The sequence below is a fragment of the Neofelis nebulosa genome, chromosome 10, assembly GCF_028018385.1.
Source record: "Neofelis nebulosa isolate mNeoNeb1 chromosome 10, mNeoNeb1.pri, whole genome shotgun sequence".
Classification (NCBI taxonomy): Eukaryota; Metazoa; Chordata; class Mammalia; order Carnivora; family Felidae; genus Neofelis; species Neofelis nebulosa.
This window is the reverse complement of record NC_080791.1, coordinates 68,384,053-68,410,348: the sequence shown is the minus strand read 5'-3', so window position 1 is coordinate 68,410,348 and position 26,296 is coordinate 68,384,053. Positions and strand designations below refer to the sequence as shown.

General features: G+C 38.1%; 1 protein-coding gene across 3 annotated transcripts in view; it reads right to left on the bottom strand.

Annotated features, from left to right (window-relative positions):
- Positions 1-1,709: 1,709 nt before the first annotated feature.
- USP47 (ubiquitin specific peptidase 47) overlaps positions 1,710-26,296 on the bottom strand; it is a 107,145-nt gene continuing 82,558 nt past the window's right edge. For all 3 annotated transcript variants that reach the window (XM_058688255.1, XM_058688256.1, XM_058688257.1), the window contains 12 exons: positions 24,783-24,990; positions 21,721-21,836; positions 19,600-19,719; positions 16,910-17,690; positions 11,822-11,997; positions 11,394-11,474; positions 9,220-9,335; positions 8,516-8,634; positions 6,307-6,437; positions 4,268-4,315; positions 4,046-4,176; positions 1,710-3,217 (listed from right to left, as the gene is read on the bottom strand). In XM_058688255.1, coding sequence (XP_058544238.1) covers positions 3,043-3,217; positions 4,046-4,176; positions 4,268-4,315; positions 6,307-6,437; positions 8,516-8,634; positions 9,220-9,335; positions 11,394-11,474; positions 11,822-11,997; positions 16,910-17,690; positions 19,600-19,719; positions 21,721-21,836; positions 24,783-24,990 — 2,202 coding nt within the window. In that variant the 3' untranslated portion in view covers positions 1,710-3,042. The remainder of the gene's footprint in view (positions 3,218-4,045; positions 4,177-4,267; positions 4,316-6,306; positions 6,438-8,515; positions 8,635-9,219; positions 9,336-11,393; positions 11,475-11,821; positions 11,998-16,909; positions 17,691-19,599; positions 19,720-21,720; positions 21,837-24,782; positions 24,991-26,296) is intronic.

The following is a 26,296-nucleotide window of genomic DNA, read 5'->3' as shown; positions in this document are numbered from 1 at the left end:
TAGCCAATTGCAAAGGAAATACTAGCAAATGAACCAGAATAAATGATTTTATTGTATTCCATACATTCACAGGTCACTTCCAGATTTAGCAACAACACTGATTAGCCATGCTCAGATTCTGTGTACTCATTTAGCTTCAACCATGTAGTAAGTTTTAGCTCTCTCCTGGCCTAGAGAAGGACCACACCACCATTCCTAACCGTGTAGCCTGGCAACGATTTTTCTAGCTGTGGCAGAGCCTCACGGCCCCCTCCCCCACCATTTTCTCAGAATCTCTAAGTACTTCCCATCCGTTATGAAACAGATCGCCAAATACTCTAGTGCAGGGCTCCTTTGCTCTTTTTATCTCATCGTAGCTATTACCCCTTACTTACACCTTGGTTTGACAGGTGGACTTTGAACTAGCAAGCTTCTACAAACCAGTCAGACACAGCACAGTCCTGAAACCATAGCTTCTGCTTCTCTGACCAGAATGCACTCCTCACCTTCAGCACCTGCTTCAGATACGTAGGTACTTGGTTCTCCCACGGCATGCCTGGTTGATGCAAACCCATCTCTCCCATGGTAGCAACTCTGCAAAACCCTTGTGCGACCTCTGAGGAACGGGGTCACGATTTATTGCATGTGGTCTGTGTCCACCTCAGGAGATTCAGCAGATGAGTGATCACTAGGCCCCGCTGCCCTGCGCTTGGGCAACTGATCCACACAGTCAGTTTTCTGCCTCTTGGCTCCTGCCTCAAGTGATTCTCTGAATCTGAGGGAGGTGGATCACATTAACCGCCCTCGCATAAATTACTGCGCCCATCACCACAAACTGAGTTTGAACAGTTCGTCGCTCCCTTTACTGAAATGGTCAAAGTGCAACACCGTGCTCTCACTCTATCAGGCACTGAAAAGCAGGAAGCTTCAACTTTTTTTCTATAATGAGATCTATTTTCTTCACTCTTGGTATTTGTAGTATGCCTGTAATCAGCAGCAGCAAACACAAAACAAAAAGCAGGCCAGAAGGCACAGAATGAGGAGCAGGTGTGAGAACTTTACCGTTTACTCTTAAAGGAACACACGAAACCAAACCAAACCCAGCCCAAAGCCTGTTTTGACAACTGGCCTCTCCTGCCCCACAGAGTCAGTCCTCAAACGCAGAAACTCGATTTATTAACCCCTAAATTCCAAGTAAGTAGGCCTGTATCAGAACCAGAGTTGTCATGTCACACCAGAAAATCCAAGTAATTGGAAAGACAATTCACTGCACATGCTTCCAAGAAGCAGAGGAGACTATGAGAACGCCAACCCTCTAACGCAGACTCAGAACAGTACTTAGATGAAATTTAGCAGAATGCACACAGTTTACATGGAATAAAAATTAGCCAGAAAAATACCTTAGAAAAGATTTTTCCCCCCTGTGGATTCCAAGAAACTTTAAAGATATTATGGAATTCTCAATCATAATATTCAAACTACAAAGCCAACATCTGTTAATACTATTTCCTAATTATATCTTTCTTAAAAGGAAATAAGGTAAAAATCTGATTTTGAAATATTGACAGGATCCTCCAAAGTATTAACATCTTTTCATCTGAGAACTTTACTGTAAACGTATCTTACAGAAAGAATTATTCAATACTCATTACAAAATATTAAAGAAAATAAATCTATTCTTAACCCAGACTCTTCATCCACAAAAGTTTAATGACTAAAATAACACAACAGAATGAACAAATGTTTTATTGGCATGTTCATCGTTGTAAACAGCATCTGGCATGAAAAAGTTTTACCAAAACCTTTTTAATTGATTTTTATAAATTAGATGGCATTTTCAAAATTTATGTAGAATTGTGTTCATTGAAGTCATATTTAGCAAAGCAAAAACTTGCCCATTCTAATAGACTTTGCAATGAAATCATGTTGACTACATCAGCCTGTGCTATGACCTTACTAGCAAGTTTTTTTCAACACGATGTTAAGACGCTTTCGCAAAGTTAAACTACATGTAACTACAAATCAACTCCAAAAATTAAAGTGGGACTTACAAGGGTTCGAGAAGATTCAAACTTGAAGTAAATCTTCAAAAGTAAATGTACAAAGGAAAAAACTGAAGCCGCTGAACAGAAAAACCTCATTAACAAGGGCAAATACAATTGTATGGGACCCAGCACTGAGGAACCTCACTGAGGATTACATGTACATAGACTGCTATACTCCTCAATGTACACAAATGTACATCATGAATGGTACGTGAAAAGAATAACCATGGGAAATAGTTGAACTGCAATTATGATAACTCAATAGGATCAATTTTATTTACATGCTGAATGAACGAGTGAACCATATTCTCTACATCCATAACTTAAGTACAATCAGTTATAATTACAATATTGCAGCAATTTGAGCTGCTACCTGCTGGGAGCGGTCTAAGGGAAACGTTTTGATGTTCCAGAATAATGTTTTAATACTTTGCAAAAAATGAAACAAAATAAAAACACAACTTCACAATTCTTTACTGGGTTATGGCTGGTTCTAAGAATTTCTCTCTTCAGCTCCTATTTTTGCTGCTTTCCAAGAGTCAACACACAGTTGCATTTACTTCCAAATTGTCAATGAGGTAATGTGTGTATCAGTGAAATAAACAGAAAATTCATTCATTCATGGCCTTTGCACAGCTTTTATTATGAAGCTATGAGCATCCTGTTTGAGGCTAGTTTTACTAGCGGCTATGTGCACATTTGTCCACAATAAAAGAAGTGTACTCATTCCCCTTCCCCCTTTCCTAGTAGCAGGTTTCACTTTTTGTTTTTTGTTTTTATTTTTTTTGCACATCCCTTTTCACTTTACAGTACATTTGACTATAGTGCACAACATGATTCCAAGTCAAAACAGTGGCCCATTGGGCACTGAGCTTCTGATTGGTGAAGGGCAGTCCAATCAGTGCTGGTGTCACTGGGTTACCCCTAACCATGTCCGGCCATAACGGCACTACACAGTAGCAGTGAACCATCTAATTAAAACCAAAAATCCCCCAGGGAAAATGCTACACTAGCAGAGTCAGTCTTGAGTCAGATCTTTATTTGGTGCTCCATCCAGATATATTTTTAGTGCTTTCTCTTTCCGAGGCGAGTACGTTACACGATGTCCCGTCTTCTGCAGTCGACTGCTTTCTTTTTTCATCAGTTCATTTCTTTGCTCATCTGTTAACTCCATTAATTCTTCTGTTTTATCCCTACATTTAAAATATTAATTACATATTAGATTGGTATAGCCATCTGCCTTTAGTAACTTACGCTTGAATGTTATAATGCTCCTTGGTAAGAAAACGAAATCTGATTGTCACTGGTGAAGTTAAATAATCTCATACTAAGATGTCCTGGATGGCAAATGTGTTTATTATATTAACACAGCAATGACTTCTAAAAATGGTACAGAAAAATTCCCATGCTATTGTAAGTGTAATAACAGCCACCACTGATTGAACATTTATATATAACATGTACTATGGACAGTTTTGTTAAATGCAGTAGTCCTTGTTCTCAGAAAATCCTGCAAGGCTGACGTCACTGTCACCATTTCACAGATGACGAGGAGTTAGGTAAGTAACAAAGCCTAGTCAGAACTCTTATCTGCCAGGCATCAATGACTATTCTTTTTCCTCCGTATTTGTGCTGGCTCACACAGTAGCCACTTGCTACACGTGCCTACTGAAAGCTTGAGACCTACTGGAAGCGTAACACACACTATTTCTAAGAATTACTGTAAGAAAAAGAATGTAAAATAGCTCATGAACAATTTTTGGTATTGACTACATGTTGTGATAACATTCTGGATATAATGGGTTAAAATATTTTATTAAAATTAATTTCACCGGTTTCTTTTTACTTTTTTAAGTGTGGCTACTAGAAAAATTCAAAATGTAATGTGTGCCTCTTGTACTAAGTACTGGTCAGGGCTGCTTTATACCATAAAAAAAGTAAAGGTATTTATGGAAAACAAGATACTTATGAACAACAAAAATGTTACATCACTATGAATAACAAATACACTGTAAAGATACCTATAAAATATGACGGCACCATCATCACAAATATAAAGAGGCCAGACATTTAGGGTAGAAACTTTAGGATTCCAGTCCAAATCCTGATGAATATCAAGGACAGAAATATCGCAGGGAAAAGTTCCTCTACCCTAAGGAAAAAATAAATGAATGAATAAATCATGCTGACAGCCATGTTTATTGAGCACCAGTACCCAAAGGCAAACACTCTCAAGACTTTACCTTAGCAAATTCAATATCTTCCAAAGGAATTCCACTGATTTCACAAAGCTGTAAAAGGAAACATTTTATATGAGTTCATTTAAAAAATAAATTTGCTTAAATAAGTTATCAACCTTTTAACCCACACAGAAATAGCTTGATGTTTTCAAAGATGGAATAAATGTTTGATATAAGAAATTAGAAGAAAAAAGCAGAAAGTGAAATCGTCTCTTGTCCACCCTGCAAATACCATGTCACAGAAATGCCAACTTAGTATATTCCTCCTAGACCTTTTCCTATGCACATATAAACTACATCACATATATCTAAAATGCACAAAATTATATTTATGAAACCTCTCTATATAATACTTTTATATAGCCTATATATAAGGATAGGACACAGAATAACCTCATGATCTTCAACAGCTGAACAATATACCATTTTATTCCCTCCCAATGGTCACTGAGCCTATTTTTAATTTTTCTAGTTACAATGCTATACTATATATACCTTCATGAACATCCTTTCATATTTCTGCAAATATTTCTTGAGAATGAATTCTTAGATGTGGACTTGCACATCTGAAAAGCTGATAATGCCAAAGTGAAGCCTGAAACAGTGATGTCAATTTAGCCACCTATCAAAGCTGTATGAGGGGCGCCTGCGTGGCTTGGTCGATTAAGCGTCCAGCTTTTGATTTCAGCTCAAGTCATGATCTCACGGTTCATGCGTATGAGCCCCACATTGGGCTCTGTGCTAACAGTGCAGAGCTTGCTTGGGATTCCCTCTCTCCCTCTCTCTGTGTGCCTGCCCTACTCGTGTGAATGCATGTGCGTGCACTCTCAAAAACATACAGACATTAAAAGAAAAAAAAAAGCCGTGCGATCTTGCCTGTTTTCCCAAACTGACAACTCAAGGCATTTTATTTCCTACACTTTCAGCATTTTAAGAGGTAAAGAATGCTGTTACTGTTTTAACTTGTATTTCTTCTTCAATGAATTGCCTATTCAAGTTCTTTGCCTACTTTAAAATTAGATTATTCACCTTTTTCTTATTAATGCAGTAGCTCCATATAAATACAGACCATAATGCTTCATATCTGTTTCAAATATTTTTCCCCTTCCTTGTTTTTTATCTTTGTTTATCGTTTGTTTATTAAAAAAAAGAAGAAGAAGAAATTGGAGGGACGCCTGGGTAGCTTAGTCAGTTGAGTGTCTGACTCTTGATTTCGGCTCAGGTCATGATCCCAGGGTCATGGAACAGAGCCCTACATTGGGCTCCATGCCCCGTGAAAGATTCTTTCTTTCTCTCTCTCCCTTTGCCTCTCTTCTCCACTCATGCTCTCTCTCTCTAAAATAAACATTTTTTAAATTAAAAAAGAAGAATTGGAGAGGAGGCTGTCTGGAAGGTTTATACTTTTATGTGGTCTTTTCCTTTTTAGTTTCTGGTATTATGCTTACGAAGATCTTTCCGTCTCTAGAACATAAAAATATTTTCAACCTTTTCATCTAGTACATTTAACATTTTATTGTATTTTTATATAAATTTAATATATTTAGAATTTATTTTTGCGTTTGGTGTGAATTATGGAAACAAAGTGTTTTTAAGATGCCAATTATCCTAGTACTGCTTATGAATAATTCACCCATTCCCCAGAGAGCCACAGAATTCCAACCTTTAAATTGAAAAATGCAAAAGAGAGCTTCATATAGATCCTTTATTCAATTCCACGTATTTTAAAAAGCATTTGGCTTTTTAAAATATATACAGCAATTTACTCTAGTAACTTCTAACTAATGCTAATTACTCAGGACAAACTTGATTCAAGTAACTAAAAGCGAGGGGTCCACTTCTGGATGGCCAAAAGCCAATGTAAATTTTCAAAGCATCAGGAGCCTAAGGAAACAAGGAGAGTGTGTGACAAGGTGTCACAAGGTATGAAAGAGACAAAGAAAGAAAGGTTGACACGTGAGTATTTGGCACTTACTTCCTAGGTTATCTCTTATGCAACACGGAGAAAAACACATATTAGTTCAGTTTATTTCAAATGAACTTACCTTCTCTCGCAGCTCATCAACACTACTGCTTTCCAACACAACCTCCTGGAAGGGATCCAGCTTCATTTCCGAAGGCCTCCACCGTCTTGACAAAACTGCAAGCTGGGACATGGATTTCATCTTCTCCACCCCTATGAAGATGCAAGGTTAGGTCATCTTTCTCTTTTCTCTAGAGGCCCATAATTTGACTTTTCCTGTATGGCCTGACTAAACAAGATTTACTTCAAGTGTTCTGCTTAGAAAGTGCACATAAAAGATCCCACTTATGCCAACAAGTTTTTGAGAATAAAATATTTCCTCTCTTCCCTCCAGTCTCTGAAGGTAATTCTTTACTCTTTTGCAAGCTCTCCTTCTACCAGGATCCTAATTTCACTCCTTCCTGAGTCTGGACACTGCTCTATCAACTACTCTTTTCTCTGGATTGCCAATCTTTGCTTCTCTACTGGCTACCACCCCCACAATCTACATCATCAAAATCAAATCATCTTCACTTTATCTTCTTTTTTCACTCCGGCTCACACTAATCCCTCTCTTCTCTTTTACTTAAACCTTACTGATTCTTCAAAACCAGCTCAATTGTTACACCAGGTACCTCTCGTGTACCTGGTGTACACGAGAGCAAACTGTACTGATTTGGTCCTTAAGTACCTATGATTTTGGAATTACAGGTTTGCAGAAATTGTGGAATTTCTGGTTTTCTTACAGACTGAGCATCTGGAGTGCAATCACTAGTTCTTATTCATTTTTGTAGCACCAGAGATTAGCAGTGTCTGGCAATTTACAGGTCAATAAATGTTTCTTAGATTTAATCACATGATTTCACATGATTTATTTCTCACTCAACTATTGTGAAGCTAACATATATACTGAAATGATACTGACACAGGTACCCACCATCCAGTAACATCTCCCGGCTAACCCATCTCTGCTAATACATACTCAATCCTCCCTAACAAGGGGAATTTCTCTGTCCTTCGCCATCTCTTCTTGGTCTACTCAGACACACTGGTTATTCTCTAAGGCCCCAGACACTCACAGAAGGAATCACAATCTGGAACACTTGCCTCCACATCATACTAGATAGTGTCCTGGCTGTCCCTGACTCCCCTATTAACTTGTCAAATACTCATAGTTTTAACAATTGAAATTTAAACCAAATCAGACCTTAAATAGCATGAAATAGGTGAGGTGTTAGTATTATTGAACCCTTGGAAAACTATCATAATCTTATGATGTTTTAATTTCTAAGGGGAAAAAAAGGAAAATCAAAATCTTTCTAGGCAATAGCAGTCACAAAAGAACATAGAACTAGTTGTTTCCCTTGATATGATCACCCCAAAGCCAACTTTTCTCCCATTACCTCCTCCAAAAAACAATACTTTAAATGTTCCCATTTAGATCATTAAAAGCAGGAGGTGTGACAAACACAGGTCCTCTTCTGGGTCACTTTTACAGGCTGAACTGTGTCTCCTCAAAAAGACATTTAAAGTCCTATACCCTAGTACCTCAGAATATGACCTAATTAGGAAATAGGGTTGTTACAGTGGTAATCAAGCTAAAATGAGATCATTAGGGTGACTCTAATCCAACAGGGCTAGTGTCCTTATAATATGGGGAAATGCGGAAGCAGACACACAAGCATACACAGATGCACATCTCACATCATGTTCAGATGAAAACAGAGATCAGGATGATGCATTTAACAAGCCAAGGAACACCAAAGACTGCCAATCAACCACCAGAAGCTAGGGGAGGGCCATGAGCAAATTTTCCCTCACAGCCCTCAGAAGGAAGCAAGCCTGCCAACACCCTGACTTCAGACTTGCAGCCTCCAGACTGTGAGACAACACACTTCTATTGTTGAAACCATCCAGTTTGTGGTACTTGGCCATTGTTCTCAAAATCCCTGGTAAACTATCAATACCACATCCTCAAAACAAAATCAGCCATAATGAAAAAAGAAACTAAATAACAAACACAGGTAAGAAAATGTTAGCAGAGTTTCCTGTAAAAAGTACTATAAATGCAAACTTCAAAACTGTCAACTTCCTGTAAGGAGAAATTAATATTCTCAAAATTAAAGAAATATTTAAAAGGCAAATGTAACCCAGAGTAAAGATGGAAGAAAACTTGTTCTTTGATAAAAACTATAGGCTTCTATTAGTTCCAGAGCATTTCTGATAGTTCCCCACAAAAATATGGATGATACCATCAAGAACTTCAAGGAAAACCTCCCAGTTGCTGGAGATATTAATGTCTTCTTCATAAATATGATAATCCAGAAAGACAGTGCCAGGGTTCTTCCATGTTTTTTTCCTTAGACGAAATCTACAAATGTGATAAGACATTTTAAACTACTATTACTTGAGATTGTTAACCTGAAAACAACAACATGAATCTGACATCAATGAATAATGAACTATATTTAAATATAAAAGTCAAGTGATTATTCATTAAAATTTTGGGAAAATATGAGGTGCCTGGGTGGCTCAGTCAGTTAAGCGTCCGACTTTGGCTCAGGTCATGATCTCGCAGTCCATGGGTTTGAGCCCCACATTGGGCTCTGTGCTGACAGCTCAGAGCCTGGATCCTGCTTCTGATTCTCTGTCTCCCTCTCTCTGCCCCTTCCCCCGATCACACTTTTTCCTCTCTCTCAAAAATATATAAACATAAAAAATTTTTTTTTAATTTGGGGGAAACTATAATGAAATGTTCCCCCAATTTCAAATTTAGTATCCTACAGAGGAAGCGCAAACAAATTCTAATACTTTTGCTTACTTCTATTAATCTGTAGTATTAAAGTTCTTAGTAGAGGAATTCTTTAATTCTGGTTTTAGAAAATCATACCAATCCATATCAACAGACCACACAAGATTTCCTCTAATTGCTGATGATACTGTAATTTTACTTTACCTGTCAGTACTGAGCTCTAAACCACACTGCTCCCTGAGTTGAGGAATTAATTCCTCTTTTGATTGCCGTACTGTCATTCCTTTAGCAAACACAGCATCTAGCAGAAACTTGCATGGCTAGGAATACAAACATAAAACAATCAGAGAGCTGAATTACACATTCAATAAGGGTACACAAGACATTTTATTTGCACTGTATAGTATGACAATTATAGGACTGAGTTTAGGAGCTGATCTTCCTAGGTTCAAATCTTGGCTCCACTACTTACTAAGTAAGCTATCTTGGGCAAGTTTACTTAACCTTTCTGGGCCTCCTTTTTAATTTTTTTTTAATAATTATTATTTTTTTTATTTGAGGGAGAGAGAGAGAGAGAATATGAGCAGGGGAGAGGGGCAGGTGTCCCCGGGCCTCCTTTTTTTCATCTGTAAACCGGGGGTAGTGTCTTCCTCACAGAGTCATTGTGAAGATTAAATACCACATTCATATTTCTCTCCTTATAATAAAGTGATCGCAATTTTGAAAGTAAAAATCACTTTTATGGATTAAAATGAGCGAACTGCATACTACTTCTCCAAATATGTTCATTCATTGTCTCAGAAGGGACATTTTATCTACAAACCCCAAACGCAGATGAAACATTCACATATAAGAGATATGATGGGTTGGGGCACCTTGGTGGCTCAGTCAGTTAAGCATCTGGCTCTTGATTTCAGCTCAGGTCATGATCTCATAGTTCGTGGATTTGAGCCCCACATTCGGCTCTGTGTTGACAATGCGGAGCCTGCTTAGAATTCTCTCTGCCCCTCCCCTACTCGTTCTCTCTCTCTCTCTCTCTCTCTCTCTCTCTCTCTCTCAGAAGAAATAAAAGACACATGATGGGTGCTAATAAACTCTCTGTTGGACAAATGAAGGCGTTTTATGAAAAATTTCTCCCTTTTCAGCAGTCTGTCTTTATCTGTGATTTCCCCTTCTGAACATTCAGTTACTTGCAGTTAGCCAACTGGGGTCCGGAAACAAATGATCCTTCTGCCAAATCATCAGAAGATCAGTAGTAACCCAATGCTATGTCACAGTGCCTATGTTATTCCCCTTACTGCATCTCATCACACGCGCATTTTATCATCTTATGTCATCACAAGAAGTGTAAATATAATACAATGAGATTTTTTGAGAGAGAACACATTCACATAATTTTTATTACAGTGTACTGTTGTAACTGTTCTATTTCATTTCTGGCAACAGTTAATCTCTTACCTTGCCAAATGTGTAAGTTAAACTTTATTAAGGTATACAGGTCTAGGTAAGAGCATAGTGTATATGTAGGGAGTGGCACGGCACTATCCTCGGTTTCAGGCATTCACTGGGCGGAGGGTTGGGGGGAAGGGGGTCTTGGACACATCCCCTATGGATAAGAAGGGGGGAATACGGTCTTTGCTATTTAGTTTGCACACTTGTCTAGGTCCTCACTAAGATGTTATAAACATCCCCAAAACAGGGACTTTGCCTTTTTCTTCTGGGCATTTGTCTGGCATCTGTTACATGACCTTGGGCAAGTTACATAACTTCTTTGTGCCTCAGTTTCTTCATCTACAAAATGGGAATAATAATATCTACATCATAGCTAACTGATGCAGATTCAAGGAGTTAACATCTGCGAGCATATGGCAGCTACGAGATAAATGAATGCCTGCTAAATACTGAAATGACTCTCTGAACGCAAAAAGTCCTTACATGCTCTACAGATCAACTGCTATCCCCCTGGAGCACTACGTGAGAATTTCTTAAAATCAAGCACAAACAAGTCTCCTTTTCAAAGCAGGAAATGTCTGCCTCATTCCAACATGTGTAACAATACTTTAAAGCAGAGGGAAGGCAAAGAAAGGCTTGAGGACCACATTTGTCTGCTGCATGTTTTTGTAAATAAACTCTGTTGGGACACAGCTAATTCCACTGGTTTATGTATTGTCTACGTCTGGTTTTGTGCTACAGGGGCAGAAATGAGTGGCTGTAATACAGGCAATATGGCCCGCACAACCAAAATAGCTTCTGGAAACAGTGTCCTGTCTGTGCTTTAGAGACAGCAAAAGAAATGATGAGTCACAACATCTCTGAACTCTTATGTTTTTAATAACTAGCAGAAGTGACATCATATTGCTCTGAAGCAGCTTACTTACCTCTTGCTCATTGACCAGCAGCTGGTACACTTTAACTCTGTATTCTCCTTTTTTAAGTGCTCTCCCCAGTCTAATTGTAATCTATAAATTAAAAACAGTTTTTTAGATGTATTACCTCCGCAGAATAAACAACCCATTCTCCCCACACTGTTTAGTTTGGTCTTCAAAAATTCTCTAGATTATGGGCTCTTTGAGAACAGGTGTATCTTTTACCTCTGATTCCCAGCACCTAGAACAGTAACTGACACACAGTTAACACTTACCAAATGTTTATTAGATGAATGAAAAAAAAACGACCAATCACTAAACATAAAAACAAAATGACCCTCTTAGGGCTATCTATTTCATCTTACTTGGAAACAGGGCAAGATGTTCTCAAATCTATCATGTAAAACAGACTCTAATTATTTGAAACGATTTTAATCAACCTTATTGTCGTCTGAAAAGGATGAAAGTGTCTCATTCAGCCGGACGCTCTCAAACTCCTGGTTGCTGGCATACACCCGGAAGACCTTGAAGTGAGAGGACAAAGCTCCAACAAAGGGCTCTAAGTGTTGTTTGAAAGCAGCCAGTGTAATTCTTTTATCAACATGCACCATTAGCCCTAAGTACAAGAAAAAACAAAAGCGAAACAAAAAAAGAAACCTCTTAGAATATAAATAAAACAGATCATATGCACTTTATTATACTGTAAGCAGGGAAAAAGTACCCCTTTCAGTTATTTGACTTTAAGCTAATACACAACATTGCATGGACAAAAAAACACGGACACGGAGCATACGATAAAATCCAACAGCTTCAACAACTTTCAACGTTCTGAGAGATTGAAGTGCTAATCTATTTATTTATATATGCTGCTGAGTCCCAAACCAAACTTCAGGAAAGTCTTTTCAATTACATACATTCCTAGTTCTTCACAGTAATAATGTAGGCTCTGGCTGGGTTCCAACCGTGCCTCTTCTGCTTCCCAGCCAGCTATGTGACCTGGGGCAAGCCACTGGCCTCCTTGTAGCCACTTCCTCATTTAAAAAATGGAGAGAGTAGTACCTACCTCCTAGTACTGCAGTGTGAATTCAGTAAGGTTAATATGTTTATCATGCTTTTGGCACAGTGTAGATATCTAGTAATTGCCTCAAAAATTGTTAGTAAATTTGGTTCTGGGATTTCTACTAGAAAAAACTGTCAAGACGAGCATATGATGATATCTGTTTTATCATGTGGTTGGACCGTAACAGGAAGAGCATCTAAATGGATCAGAAACTCCCACCACCCCCTGCAAGCTTCGATATAAACTCTCATGGCAAAGCAATAGGATTGTTTTTGGTGAGCTTCATTTCTTCTAATACTTATTAATCTTTTGTCCTTTACAAGTTACTCATGAACATACTTCTGAAATATTTCTAAGACTCCAGTCTTCATATCCTAGTAAAGAGCAACAACTTCACTCAAGTTCCTCTCTCTCTTACAATAAAGACAGTGCAGTATAACAAGAGCTGCCATCCCACCTTAGGCCCGTGGTTCCTCTAGAGCCATAAGGCTCTCTCTAGGGTAGGCTCTGGTATTCTGTAAAATTTACATCAAAAGTAGGGGCGCCTGGGTGGCGCAGTCGGTTAAGCGTCCGACTTCAGCCAGGTCACGATCTCGCGGTCCGTGAGTTCGAGCCCCGCGTCAGGCTCTGGGCTGATGGCTCGGAGCCTGGAGCCTGTTTCTGATTCTGTGTCTCCCTCTCTCTCTGCCCCTCCCCCGTTCATGCTCTGTCTCTCTCTGTCCCAAAAATAAATTAAAAAAAAAAAAATTTACATCAAAAGTCAAGGGTGAGGGGCACCCTGTCTGGCTCAGTTGGTTAAGTGTCCCACTCTTGACTCCAGCTCCGGTCACACAATCTCATGGTTCGTGGATTGGAGCCCCATGTCAGCCTCTGGGCCGGCGATGCAGAGCCTGCTTGGGATTCTCTCTCTCTCTCTCTCTCTCTCTCTCTATCTCTCTCTCTCTCTCTCTCTCTCTCTCTCTCTCTCTCTCTCTCCTCCCTCCCTCCCTCTCGGCCCCTCCCCCAAGTGTATGCTCTCTCTCAAAAAAAAGAAAAAAAAAAAAAGTCAAGGATGAGACCCTCAAACATGACTGGTTTATGTTCCCAGGTTGACCCAACTTTTGGGTTGATGAATTTTTGAGTGGACTTTTTCAAATAAATTAATGTCCATTTACTGTTTTTCTGGTTATAAGATTCAGATTCACTATAGAAAATGTGACCATAAAGTATGAGATAGAATATAAACACGGTGATGAACTTTTTTGTTATATATAACTTTTCAGGCAGCATTTAATTCCTTTAAAATGTCCATTTCTAAAATTTAAGGAATACTCCTAAGTAACCCAGCTTTTGGCAAATAAGCCTCTATTTATACTATCTAGCAGGTACAACATTTCTTGAGAGAAGGGTATAATGAAAAAATTACTTGATTAGAAATCAGAAGCCAATGACTAGATTTCAGTTGTTGCCTAATAAATGGCTATTGGTAAGTCATCCAATGTCTCTGGGCCTCGGTTTTCTCACAGGATCATTACACCAGTCTCACTGATTGCTGTTATGACAAATGTAGTAAATTCTAAGTCATTACTCAAACAATAAGCTATTACCACAATTTTGGTTTCTAACTCACAGTAATGTATCACAGGAAGATACAAATGTTTGTTGTTATTGATACAGTCCAATATGGTGATTAGGACCAAGTGGTTCTGTAGTGAAATGGGCTGGCCTGAATGAATTCTTGGCTCCTCCTTGTACCTTACATTTGTGACTGTGACTTGACTTCTCTGTACCTCAATTACCTCTATTATAAAATGCAGACAGTTGTGCTTATACCTTGGGGTCAGTATATGTCAAATGTGTACTACAGCCCTGGCAAAAATTGTTGGCTTAATTGACTGGCTGTAATTATAATTTTAGAGGTTACCATCATACCGTTTTCCCTATTCACCTCTTCAAACTGAAGAGTTTGGTCTCTTCACAGAGCAACCTCAAAATATCTTTAGGGTTTCTTTCTTTTATGTATTTCTTAAATGAAGTGATAACCAAAATTGTACAAAGAAATTATCAGTGCAAATGCACTCTCATTTTTATTACCTTGATCTCCCTATTTATCCCTGAGTGCCTGCAGCCTACAATAGGTCACAGTGGAACAGTATTTTCAGAGAAAGGTCCATACTCCCCGAAACAATTCCTGGATTATAACAGATAGCTTAAAGACCATCACTTTAAGTGTATTTCAGTTGTTACCCATATTGTCTATACTGTACGTAAAATGTCACTCTTCAGATATCAAATTCTTTGTTTATGTGTTACACCCTGGCATTTCATCACTCTGAAGAACCCGTATTATTATTCATCATCCATGTTACCCAGGTACCAACTTTCAGGTCTCTGAGGAGCTGTGATGAAACAGTCTTAGTACAGACTCCCGAAGCATGTGGCTGCTGGCTCTCAACTCTACTCATCTACCTCTAAGCCTGTTTCCACTTTTTCTGTTCAAACAAGCCTTCTGCACGGCTTCTGAAAACCAAAATAAATTGTAGTAAACGGGTTCTCTTGATCATCATGTTTACTATTTCAACGAATGCTAGTAAACTAGTCCACTACGAATTTCCAAAAAGGTGGAAGGAGACTCCTCAGTCTACAATTCTAAGTATCCCTATTAAATTCTTAACGTTTAGACTCTCATGCAGTCAACTCTCCAGCACATCATTATAAAACAAACCACTTAAGAGAAATTTCTAACCTCTTTGTAAAGAGGAGCTGTTTTTAATTTTCTAATGCTCTTGAAGGGTTGAGGATGGTAAGAAAGGGTAGCTACTGGCTATTTTTCCTTTACTCTGACATAAGGAAAGTAAGGGACAGTGGGTAGCAGTTATGAGGTGGAGAAATGTGGACCAGGCTTACAATCAGATCACAGGAGCTGGACTGACCAGCAGTGTGACCTACTGGCTGTGTGACCCCTGGCAAATTATTTAAGTCAGTTTGAGCCAGTTTCTTCATCAGCAAAAAGTGTCTAACGGCATCAATTTCACACAGCTGTTGAGAAATAAGTGAGATGATGTGAATTAATGAGCCTTATGAAGTAAAAGTGCCACAGGGAGTTAAAGCATTATTATAGTCTCTGTCTCCGTTGTGGCTCACTAACCCACATTTTCCCACTTGAGTTTCTGCAAGGTATCTATATGGATGTCACATGGTTCCAGTGTTACTGGGAACTAATTAGTTAAAAAGACAAATTTATGCATTTTTATTACTGATTTCATAATTTCTACCACTTCCTTTTAAGAGACTAAATTTTGAGACTATAAGCATCGCAGCAATTAACTTTCATGCTGGTTGTGGGCCTTCTCCCACCAGATGAAACATGAGGCTGCGTCTTTGTCATCTCCACTTCTAACATCTACGTAGGGCCTGGCATCTTGAATGGATTCAGGAAATATTAATTGGGGGGGGGGGTGGATGAACAGATGGATAGAGTGGGACTCCCTTTCCACTGTCATAAAGGTAACAGCAAATGCATTCAATTCAAAGACTTATATTCTAGTAGTGGTTCCACTCCTTACTAGCTACACATGTACTTTTGGGCAAGTCATCCATCCACTATGAGCTTCAGTTTTCTTATCAGTCAAACGAGGATATCAATATTTGCTTTACTAATTTCAGAGAAGCTTCAAGTGAGAACAAGTGTTTTGAAAATTAAAATTAAGAATATAAGGGGTAATATAATGCAGAGTATTTGTTTTTTTGAGCTATTTCTCTTTTATACTTGAAGAAAACTTTTGTACATTCTTTGGCTGTTTTCATCTGATGTTTTATAAGTCATTTTATTGTTTTCATGTAGGTGTGTTTTTGCTGTTGCTGCTTATCCCAAATACCTGAACTGACAGATCTCTTCAATGTTTTTGTGATTATACACTTGAGGATTTCTAGTTTATACTCTGCTTGGAGCTTACTTCAAAGTATCAACTTTAAAAAAGCCCCTTTCCTTTTTCTGACTTTCCCAGTTAACCATGGACTATTTAGGGGGTGGGGGAGGGGGTTATTTGCATTGAGAGATAAAGAGAAGAGAGGGGATGCACAAATAAAAACTTTTCCTCAGCAATGAATACCAAATTTTATCTTTTTGGTATATTATTTACTTTTTAAACTATTTCTTAGTTTTTAACTTAGGGCTTTTATCATAATTCTTTCCTTTAAAACAATTCTTAATTCTTTTCCTTTTCTTTTTCACTTATCTTCCCCAGAGCTGTGACATCACTGCTGTCACAGGTCTGATGTGCTGCAGAGGTCCAAAGACAGTTGTTACTACAACTGCCCCGAAAATGAAAGCAAAGGCAACAGAGAACACTCTTATAATCCAGGAAGTTACGGGTGATCCTAGAACAAAGTACTGAACTCTTAGCTGGTTCCTTTCTTAACTAAAAATTTAAATAAACTGAGAAACCACTTGGTGCTGTTTCAAGGAGTTTTCTTTCTAAGTACATACATTTATGTCCTTCCCCAGAACCTTCGTCTGCAGCATAGGGTTCTGCTTTGAAATACATGTACTGTATTTCTCCCCTGCTCTTGCCACTCTCATCGTATTCACTATCCGTTCCAGAGTCTTCTTCTGCTGTGTCCCATGTCTCTTTTTTCCCTTCATTTGCTTTAGTTCTTCTACTACTCGTGATGCTATGAGAGTCAAGTCCATTAGCCAAAGGAATCTGAGCATTATCGGCATTGCACAAAGTGTCACTGCTGTGACTGGAGCTAAGAATGTCACTGTCCACTGAACTTGTACTCCTGTCATTATTCACATCTGAGTCTGATCGTTCTTCAGATTGAAAATTTTCGGGATCAGAAGTCTGAATGTGCTGTTCAAGTTCTCTATTGTCCACTGACGCTGAAGAGTCCCTCTCATTGAGAGGTGATTCTATGTTTTCAAAGTCACTTGTCTCAGTACTTTTGCTGCTGTCTCCATTATCTCCATCTTGCTGCTGTTGTAGTGACAAGCTTTTGAGTTTTTCAGTGCTTTCTTCGAGAATAGCTTCCACAGACTTGAGGCTCCCCACAGGTCCTTTGACTCTATCACAGTCATCATCCACGTTACCACCAGAATCACCCCCAGCTTTCTGGCACGCTGTCCTTTTGGAATAAGAGCCTGGGGACTGTTCAGGTAACAAAACAAATAATCTGATCGTATTTGCATGACGATCCAGGAGTTTCCACAAATGAGAGTCTGTAAAGGCCATCTGGTAATCCAAAGTCTCAGAACTTTCAACAAATACCTAAATAGTAAGTAAGAGAATTACATTACATCATTAATTTTAGTGACATTCATTCTCACTCATATCACCTCAACACAAGACAAAATGTTGTAAAATTTGGGATGACGACATTTCTAAAGGAAATGTGTATGGTTTTTGGAGACTAAATACAATAAATATTATGTTCATATGTCTTTGTAATTAGCCATAAAACTGTGCTAAGATAGATGAGACACACACATGCGCACATGCACACACTGATACCTTGTTTACTGGGTTTTCTATTTTCAGAAAGTTTTTGTATTCCACATCTTGCTCATTAGAAAAACAAGCGTAGCATGAACATGGATACAGGAACATGTATAAAGGCATTTTGGGAATGTAATACCAAAATCCAGATTATAGAAAAAAAATCTAATGGACAAATGACTTGATTCTAGAGCAAATAAATGACAAGGAAATAAATACACATAGGGGGATCTGTAGGTTAAAATAGACTTGAGAGGTATATCATGGACTTTATTTGGATCCTACCTGAACAAATAAATCCTGTCAGAAAAAAATTTTACAAGATAATAAGGGAAGCTTGACTAGACATTTGTTGATATTAATTCTGTTAATTTTCTAGATGTAATAATATAATGATAGTTATGTTTTTATTTTTTTTTTTTAATTTTTTTTTTCAACGTTTTTTATTTATTTTTGGGACAGAGAGAGACAGAGCATGAACGGGGGAGGGGCAGAGAGAGAGGGAGACACAGAATCGGAAACAGGCTCCAGGCTCCGAGCTGTCAGCACAGAGCCCGACGCGGGGCTCGAACTCACGGACCGCGAGATCGTGACCTGGCTGAAGTCGGACGCTTAACCGACTGCGCCACCCAGGCGCCCCTAGTTATGTTTTTAAAGAGTTCTCACCTTTTAGAGATAGACATTCAGATTATTTATAGATGAAATGGTATTTCATCTGGGGATGTTTTTCAAATAATCTGGGGGAAGTACTGGTTAAATACAGATAACCAGTGTCCAATCAATGTTACAGATTAGGATCATTAGCTAACCATTTAAAGAAAAAAATAAAGTGAGATCCCTCCTACTTTTCACCCTAAAATGGTATTAGGGCGGATTTTAATGATACACACATAAGCACCACACAAAAGTATCCAAAGAAAACAGAGGTGAATAAAAATTACACCTTAGGAATAATAAGACAACACTAAAAAAGGTTAAATGAGATAAAAGACTAGACTGCACTAAGATGAATGAGAACGGAAAAGGCAATAAATAAAACATGGCAAACAGGGAAAATTTTGGATTCAATTGATCCAGAGTAAACTGATGGTGTTATGAATAAACACAGAGGAAAAATCATTTATCAATGATAGAACACGTCAAGAGATGAAACAAACAGATCAATGTGAACTTTCTCTTTACTATCTGAGATAAATAAGTAGGCAAAGGGTGAACCCCTTTGGGTGAACCCAAATGACAATCTTCTCTAGAGTAGGCATGTCTTTGACTTTCCCCATCAAGTAGTGCTTTATGGGAGAAGCTCAAGAACAAGTGTAACATAATTTACAGAATTCAGAGGACAAGATTGTTGTGGACAGAAATGGTCAGTAAGGCTTCACCAAAGAGGCAGGACTAATCCGCGCCTTGAAAAAAAATGTAGGGAGAGGGGGAAGAATACTGCAGGCAGGCAGAGGTAGCTCATGAACAAGACCTAGAGGAGAACCGGCAGACGGATGGAGTAGGACAGAAAGAAGCCTGATCTGACCTGATTACAAAGGAAGGTAATTGCCGAGACGCTGGGAGAACTTACGAGGTAAATTACAGACACATAGTGGATGGCTCTAGAGGCCAGCCTTATAATATGAAACTTAATTTACTATTACCAGCATAGACAATAGTAATGAAGAAATAAAAGACATACCTTGTTACTTCTAAAAAACCCTTCAGCTTTCAGGGTCTTACTGGGCACAGTGAGGAGGCGCAGATCATTGTGGCAGCGCTCTAGCACTATCCGCATGGTTTCAGCAGGTAAATGGATGGCCTGCAATGGAAGCAAGTCAGTAAAAAGGACTCGCAAGGATAATTCTGCTGGACTTGGAAATGTGGATGAAGACACACTGCTGAGTTCTTAGAAACAGAAAGAAAATTAAAAGAAAATAATCTTAGTGGAGGTTTATAAATTTTTAAAGAATCTATGGGAAAAATTTTAGTCCTATCCATTAATTATGCTGTAAATTAGGTGAACAAAGTATCACTTATGAATGGATGCTCTGAAACTATTTTAAAGGTAATGATTTTTCACTAAAAATTCTATTCCTCTCGCACTTGCAAAGTAAATGAGGGGATGTGGTTCCAAAGAAACTGAATAACTGACACTTTGAGAACAGATGTCAAACCAGTAACTGTTTAACTCCTGAACTTTTGATGAGTTCTTTTGTATTCTGCGAATAGTTAATACTTTTACTAAATCATTTTTCTTCTGTGTAAAATGAGATTAAATTAATAGGTAAAGTTTCAAGTTACTCTAAAAGTACATGTCCTTAATCTGAGGTATCATTTTGGGAATTTCACAAGAAATAAGCAGACAAAAAAATTTACATTTACAAAAACATGATGTGTTTTCAATACAACTAATGATAACTAATTCTTTGGCGGTCTAGTTAGACTTTATCTGCTGCCTTTCTTGGCAAAATACTTCGTGACTGCCTTTATTCTCTACAGATATATTCTCCCCCAATAAAATTATTAACTTCTTCAGGAAGGCAATGTCATATGTTTCTTTTGTATTCTACCGCAATGCTCATACTCTAGATTAAACTGTAATAAGGAGCAAGTACACTTATATAGGCTTTCTAAGAGCAATTTAATTGTAAAATCTATCTCCAAAACATGATTTATCTCCTCAAATTATCTATTACTTTGGCAGAAGTATCAGAGGTCATTGTTGTTTTTTTAACGCAATAATAATTAAAACCCAACTTTTATATAATAACTTAATTTTTCTCCACAAACAGAGCATTTATTTGTTCCATTAACATTCACAACAACCCTGTTAAAATAGGCATTAAAAAAAAAAACCTAGATGAGATCAAAGATAATACTGCCACAGAGGAATGACTAGAAAGTGGATCAACTTCTTGCTTGCTATTACTGAACAATTTCCACTACAGCAAGTCATCTAAGCCTGGGGCTTAAGAATCCTGAAAAATTTCACCTGTGTTTGTGTGCTCAGTGTTCTACAGAGTACAGTATAATCATTTCTCTAGAGTGGACTAGCTTGGCCCAAGGAAATTTGAATGTTTTCATCATATTTTTCCAGCTCACAAATTCTGAATGAGTCTATGTTCTTTATCACTAACTTACCGAATATGGCCAGCATTTAATTCACCACCTTCCCTGTCAAATCTGCTCCCCTACCCTACTCTTCCATTTTGATTACTAGATCACTACTTTGTGGCTACCCAAGTTCAAAACTCCTCAAAGCATCTGTGCTCCTTCTTGCCTCACTCCAACCAATCCCAAGTCCTGCAGATTCTACGCATATAATCATTCTTACAATCTACTCCTTCTCTCCTTTCTGGTCCAATGCCTTCACCTGCACTATTTCCACAGCCTCCTCATCTACTTTACGGACTCCCCCTCTATCCAGGAACTTACCATTCTACAGCAGAACTCTCATCATACCACTGCTGAACTTAGGAAAACAAACAGATAACATACTTCCCATTGCCCACATCAAATAGAGCCCATGCTTTTGTGTTTACTATTTAAAAACTCTCCATGAAATAAGCTAACTTCTATTTCTAGGCCTGTACTATACAGAGGTTGAGCCAAACACATATGCCATCACTGTGTGCGCTTGCCTCACACATCCTGACCTCCATACTTTGGTCACTTGGTGTCTTCCACTTGAAGTGTGTTTCTCTTCTAACTGTACTTGCCTCCTGCCAGTAAGTACTAGTTCCCACACTCATAACTATCACACAATGCTTTGTACAGAACAAGCACTCAAAAATATTCACTGACCAATTTTAAAACTTACCTTTGAAATAAGCTGTTTGAACTCTGTGACCGTTTGATTTAAGTAAGCACGAACAGTGACAGGAGCAGCTACAGATTCTGCCTTAAGATCAACAACATGAACTTTCACCATCACTTCTGAAAAACACAAAACATTTGAAAAATACAAAAACATAAATGGATGTTATTTTTAAAAGTCTATTTCACATGAGCACTGCATTCCTAATATATTTCCAATAGATGGCAAGGTAATATTTTCCTAACTATTAAGATAGTAGACATAACAATGTTACACATGTATATAATACATAATAAACTTCTCCTTGCAATATATTACATTACAAACATCTACAAAGAAATGGAAATGAGGCTAATAAAAAAGTTCTCCTAGATCTCTTTAAAACAATGAAACAGTCACAGGGAGGGGAACAAAACATAAAAGACTCTTAAATATGGAGAACAAACAGAGGGCTACTGGAGGGGTTGTGGGAGGGGGATGGGCTAAATGGGAAAGGGGCATTAAGGAATCTACTCCTGAAATCATTGTTGCACTATATGGATTAACTAATTTGGATGTAAATTAAAAAAACAAAAAACAAAAAACAAAAAACAATGACAACAGTCAAAATATGATTTTTGAAAAATTCATGGTTTGTTTCCTTGTAAAACATAACACAAATTTATCAACCACATTAAAAATGCATATCCAGGTACTCCTGGGTGGCTCAGTCAGTTAAAGCACTGACTCTTGATCTCAGCTCAGGTCATGATCTCACAGTTAATGAGTTCAAACTCTGCATTGGGTTCTGTGCTAATGGTGCGGGGATTCTGTCTCTCCTTCTCTCTGCCCCTTCCCCACTTGTGCACTCATGCTCTCTCTCTCTCAGAATAAATAAATAAACCTAAAATAAAATACATATCCAAAGTTGCAAAATACAGACCTAAACCACAACATTAAATTACTAGAGAATGCAGAACAAATTCTAAAGGGGACCCAGCAACCCTATTTGCTTTTGATCAACCTTCATTATACCACTCAAGACCTCGTTCATAATCAAAGACTTCTCCTCCTCCAAATAATATTCTCTACATTCTACAGAAGAGTCTACAGAAAATTGCTTTGGTTTACATGGTTTGTTTTTTTCACTTAAATTTTTCATGTTACAACTTAATCCTATCTTCTCTTCTGTTTTCAGATTATATATAACTAAACTTTTAGTTACTAGAAAAGCAAATCATCTCCAAACACTTAGTTATTCTCTGGCTTCAATGTTTTAATTTCCTTTATGAAGTGTATATAAATGGTCAGGTTTTTCCCTAGATTTCTAATCTAAATCTGATAAAATATTCTGCTAAAGTCATTATTAATGAATAAATAAAATGCTATCTGCAAGTTTTACAATCCACACTCACACGTATAGTTCTCTTTTTCTTTTTTTTTTTAAGTTTGTTTATTTTTGAGAGAGAGCATGAGCAGAGAAGGGGCAGAGAGAGAGGGAAACACAGAATCAGAAGCAGGGTCCAGGCTCTGAGCTCAGCACAGGGCCCAATGTGGGCTTGAACCCATGAACCGCAAGATCATGACCTGAGCTGAAGTCAGATGCTGAGCCACCCAGATGTCCCTAAAGTTCTCTTTTTAAAAAGTGGTTTTAGTGCTGACTCATGTTACACTTTAATCATCATTTTGCTATCTAGACCAAAAATAATCTGCAAGGAAATGCTCCAAAGGAACTCTCTACAAACAGAACAGAGTCTGACTGATGGAGCCCTTAAGAGTATCATACTTAATCTACTTTGAAAAGAGGAGCCTTAATTTAAAAAAAACAAAAAACAAAGAGAGGTTTATAGCATCTGCAGAGAAATAGAATTTGAGAGTAGAAGGCTTTTTACTTTTGCTTTTTTTTTTTTTTTTTTCAACGTTTTTAATTTATTTTTGGGACAGAGAGAGACAGAGCATGAACGGGGGAGGAGCAGAGAGAGAGGGAGACACAGAATCGGAAACAGGCTCCAGGCTCCGAGCCATCAGCCCAGAGCCTGACGCGGGGCTCGAACTCACGGACCGCGAGATCGTGACCTGGCTGAAGTCGGACGCTTAACCGACTGCGCCACCCAGGCGCCCCGTACTTTTGCTTTTTTGAGAGAGCCAAAGAGAGCATGGAAGCACACGCACAAGTGGGGGAGGGGCAGAGAGAGGGAAAGAGAATCCCAAGCAGGCTTTACTATCAGTGTGGAGCCTGATGAGGGGCTCAAACTCATGAACCATGAGATTATGGCCTGAGCTGAAATTAAGAGTAGGACACTTACCCGATTGAGCCACCTAAGCAGGCGCCCCCAGAAGAAGGTTTTTGTGAGTTCAATTTTTAGGAATAAAAGTAGAGAACATAAGTCTGAATTGTAACAACCAATAGAAGGGATTCAGGGTTATGCAATAATAGTGAGAATTCTCTAAAGTTACTTAAACATTTTTATTTTCCCCTATTTGTTACGGTTTACATAGTGATTACTAGAAAACTTTGGTCATGTAGCTGTCTTTAGGGACTACTCTGGGTAAAGCTAGGAGTGTGGTATTTTGCTTTCCACATCAGTCTCAAACAAACAAAAAAACCCTCAAGATATTGAGGACTGTGACAGATTTAATGAAGACAAAAAAAAAAAAAGAATGAAGTTCCTGGGACCTGCAAAAATGGAGAAGACGGAGAAAAATAAAAAGTGTTGGCAGCAATGGGTTATGAAACCACTTCATCAAGGAAACCCTGAAAAATAAGATTCTACTTCTGAGAGTTGATGAGACTATACTGTTTTTGGACTTTTTTTTCTGTATAAATAGAGAGAAGGGGGGAAGAGAAGTGCTTTCAGCACTGAAAAAGAAAAATCCCACTGAAGGCTGCAAGCTAATTTTTTAAAATTTTGTATATAGCTCTTTGAAAGTAATCTAGAAGTTAATTCTAAGCTTGTTGCTACTTCCTAACCTATCACAATTATTCTGCATTTTAAGAACATAAAAAAATTTTAAATTAAACTCATTTCTATTAAAAAACCTTCTCATGAAAATTTTAAGTCCAGTACAACCGTAAAATTCTTTACCTCCAGGTTTGTAAGACTGGAAAACTTGGTCAGGTTTTCTCGTCTCCAACAGTAGATCAAACATGTATGTTGACTTTACTCCTCCTAGTAGAAGTCCCATTGGGGTATCTTCCTCTCCTTCATACGATCGTTCAAGGTAATCATGAAACTCATCATATTTAACAAGGCGACAGCAATCCATGGGTATGACCTCTTCTAAATCCATCATCTAAAAGAAAACAAGGCCAGGCCGGGGTGGGGGGGAGGGGTGGAGACACACACACACACACACACACACACACACACACACACACACACACACACATATATAGATATAGATATATGCACACACACACACACACACATATATACACACATACACACACAGTTTAGTCTGATGTGTAATTCCACAACCAATAGGTCCTAGCAAACAATAAAATTCATATATTTATGATTTGCATCAAAGTTCAAAGACATCAAAGTTAAAGGCATAACTTCAATGCTATTTTTAATTATTTCATTATCCCCTAAATAATGCAACTTATGCACTAACATATTTTTAAAACATTCCTAGTTTTAAAAAAAGTTAACATTCTAAACTTTAGATGAACTCAAAATCAGTGTATTATAATCCCTTGCTCTATAATCACTACTCTGGAACCCAGGGGAGAACAACCAAGAGAATATGCAGCTTCTGTTGCATTAATCCGATCTGGAGAAGAACTGGTGATGACATATTTGGGTTTAACCATCTTTCTAAGCGCAGGGGATAGCACGCCTTGCAGAGCCACCAGAGAGGCCACAGCTTCTGTGTCTCCCATGCGCCACCTCGCAGCTCCCCTTCCATATGAGCCTCCAGCATACCTACAGCTCTGGGCATGGAATTTCTGTCATAAAATCTCCCTCTGGCCCATGTTACTGGTAGATGGCATACTCTGGATGCAACATCTCTCAAGTGAAAAATGAACTGCCTGGAGACAGAAAGGGTTACTTCAAAGTATTTCATACTTATTTAAGGTTTGTGATTAGGACCTTCAAGAAAAACAGTAAGCTTTGGTGTGTGTCCCCACCGACCTCTATTCCCCCCACTCCTCCCAAAGATGGAGTTCTCTTTCTGGTACATAAGACTGACTTATTTCTCTCTTCTGTTTGTTTGACTCTTTGTATTTATGAACTTTTACTTCTGACTTTTAAGACAATCTTTGTCTTCCTGCATTAAAAACTGCTGGAATATAAACTACTGTTACTGCTATTACAGACTGTAAAATTGTGTAAAAACTGTTAAGATGTTTTCTCCATTTTAGTTTCATTTGGTTTCACTACTGTTTTGCAAAGATGATGCTTACAGTCCACTGTGTTTAAAGGATTTTTACTTTTAATGAGGTAAATCCGGAGCTATCTATCAATTTTACTGTTTGTTCATTCATTTGCTCATCCACATACTCACCCAAATTTTCCTTTTCTTGTACACCAGGAAAAAGTACTGGAAATGCAATTGTGAGCAAAACCAGAACACTGTAATGTAGCATGCAATT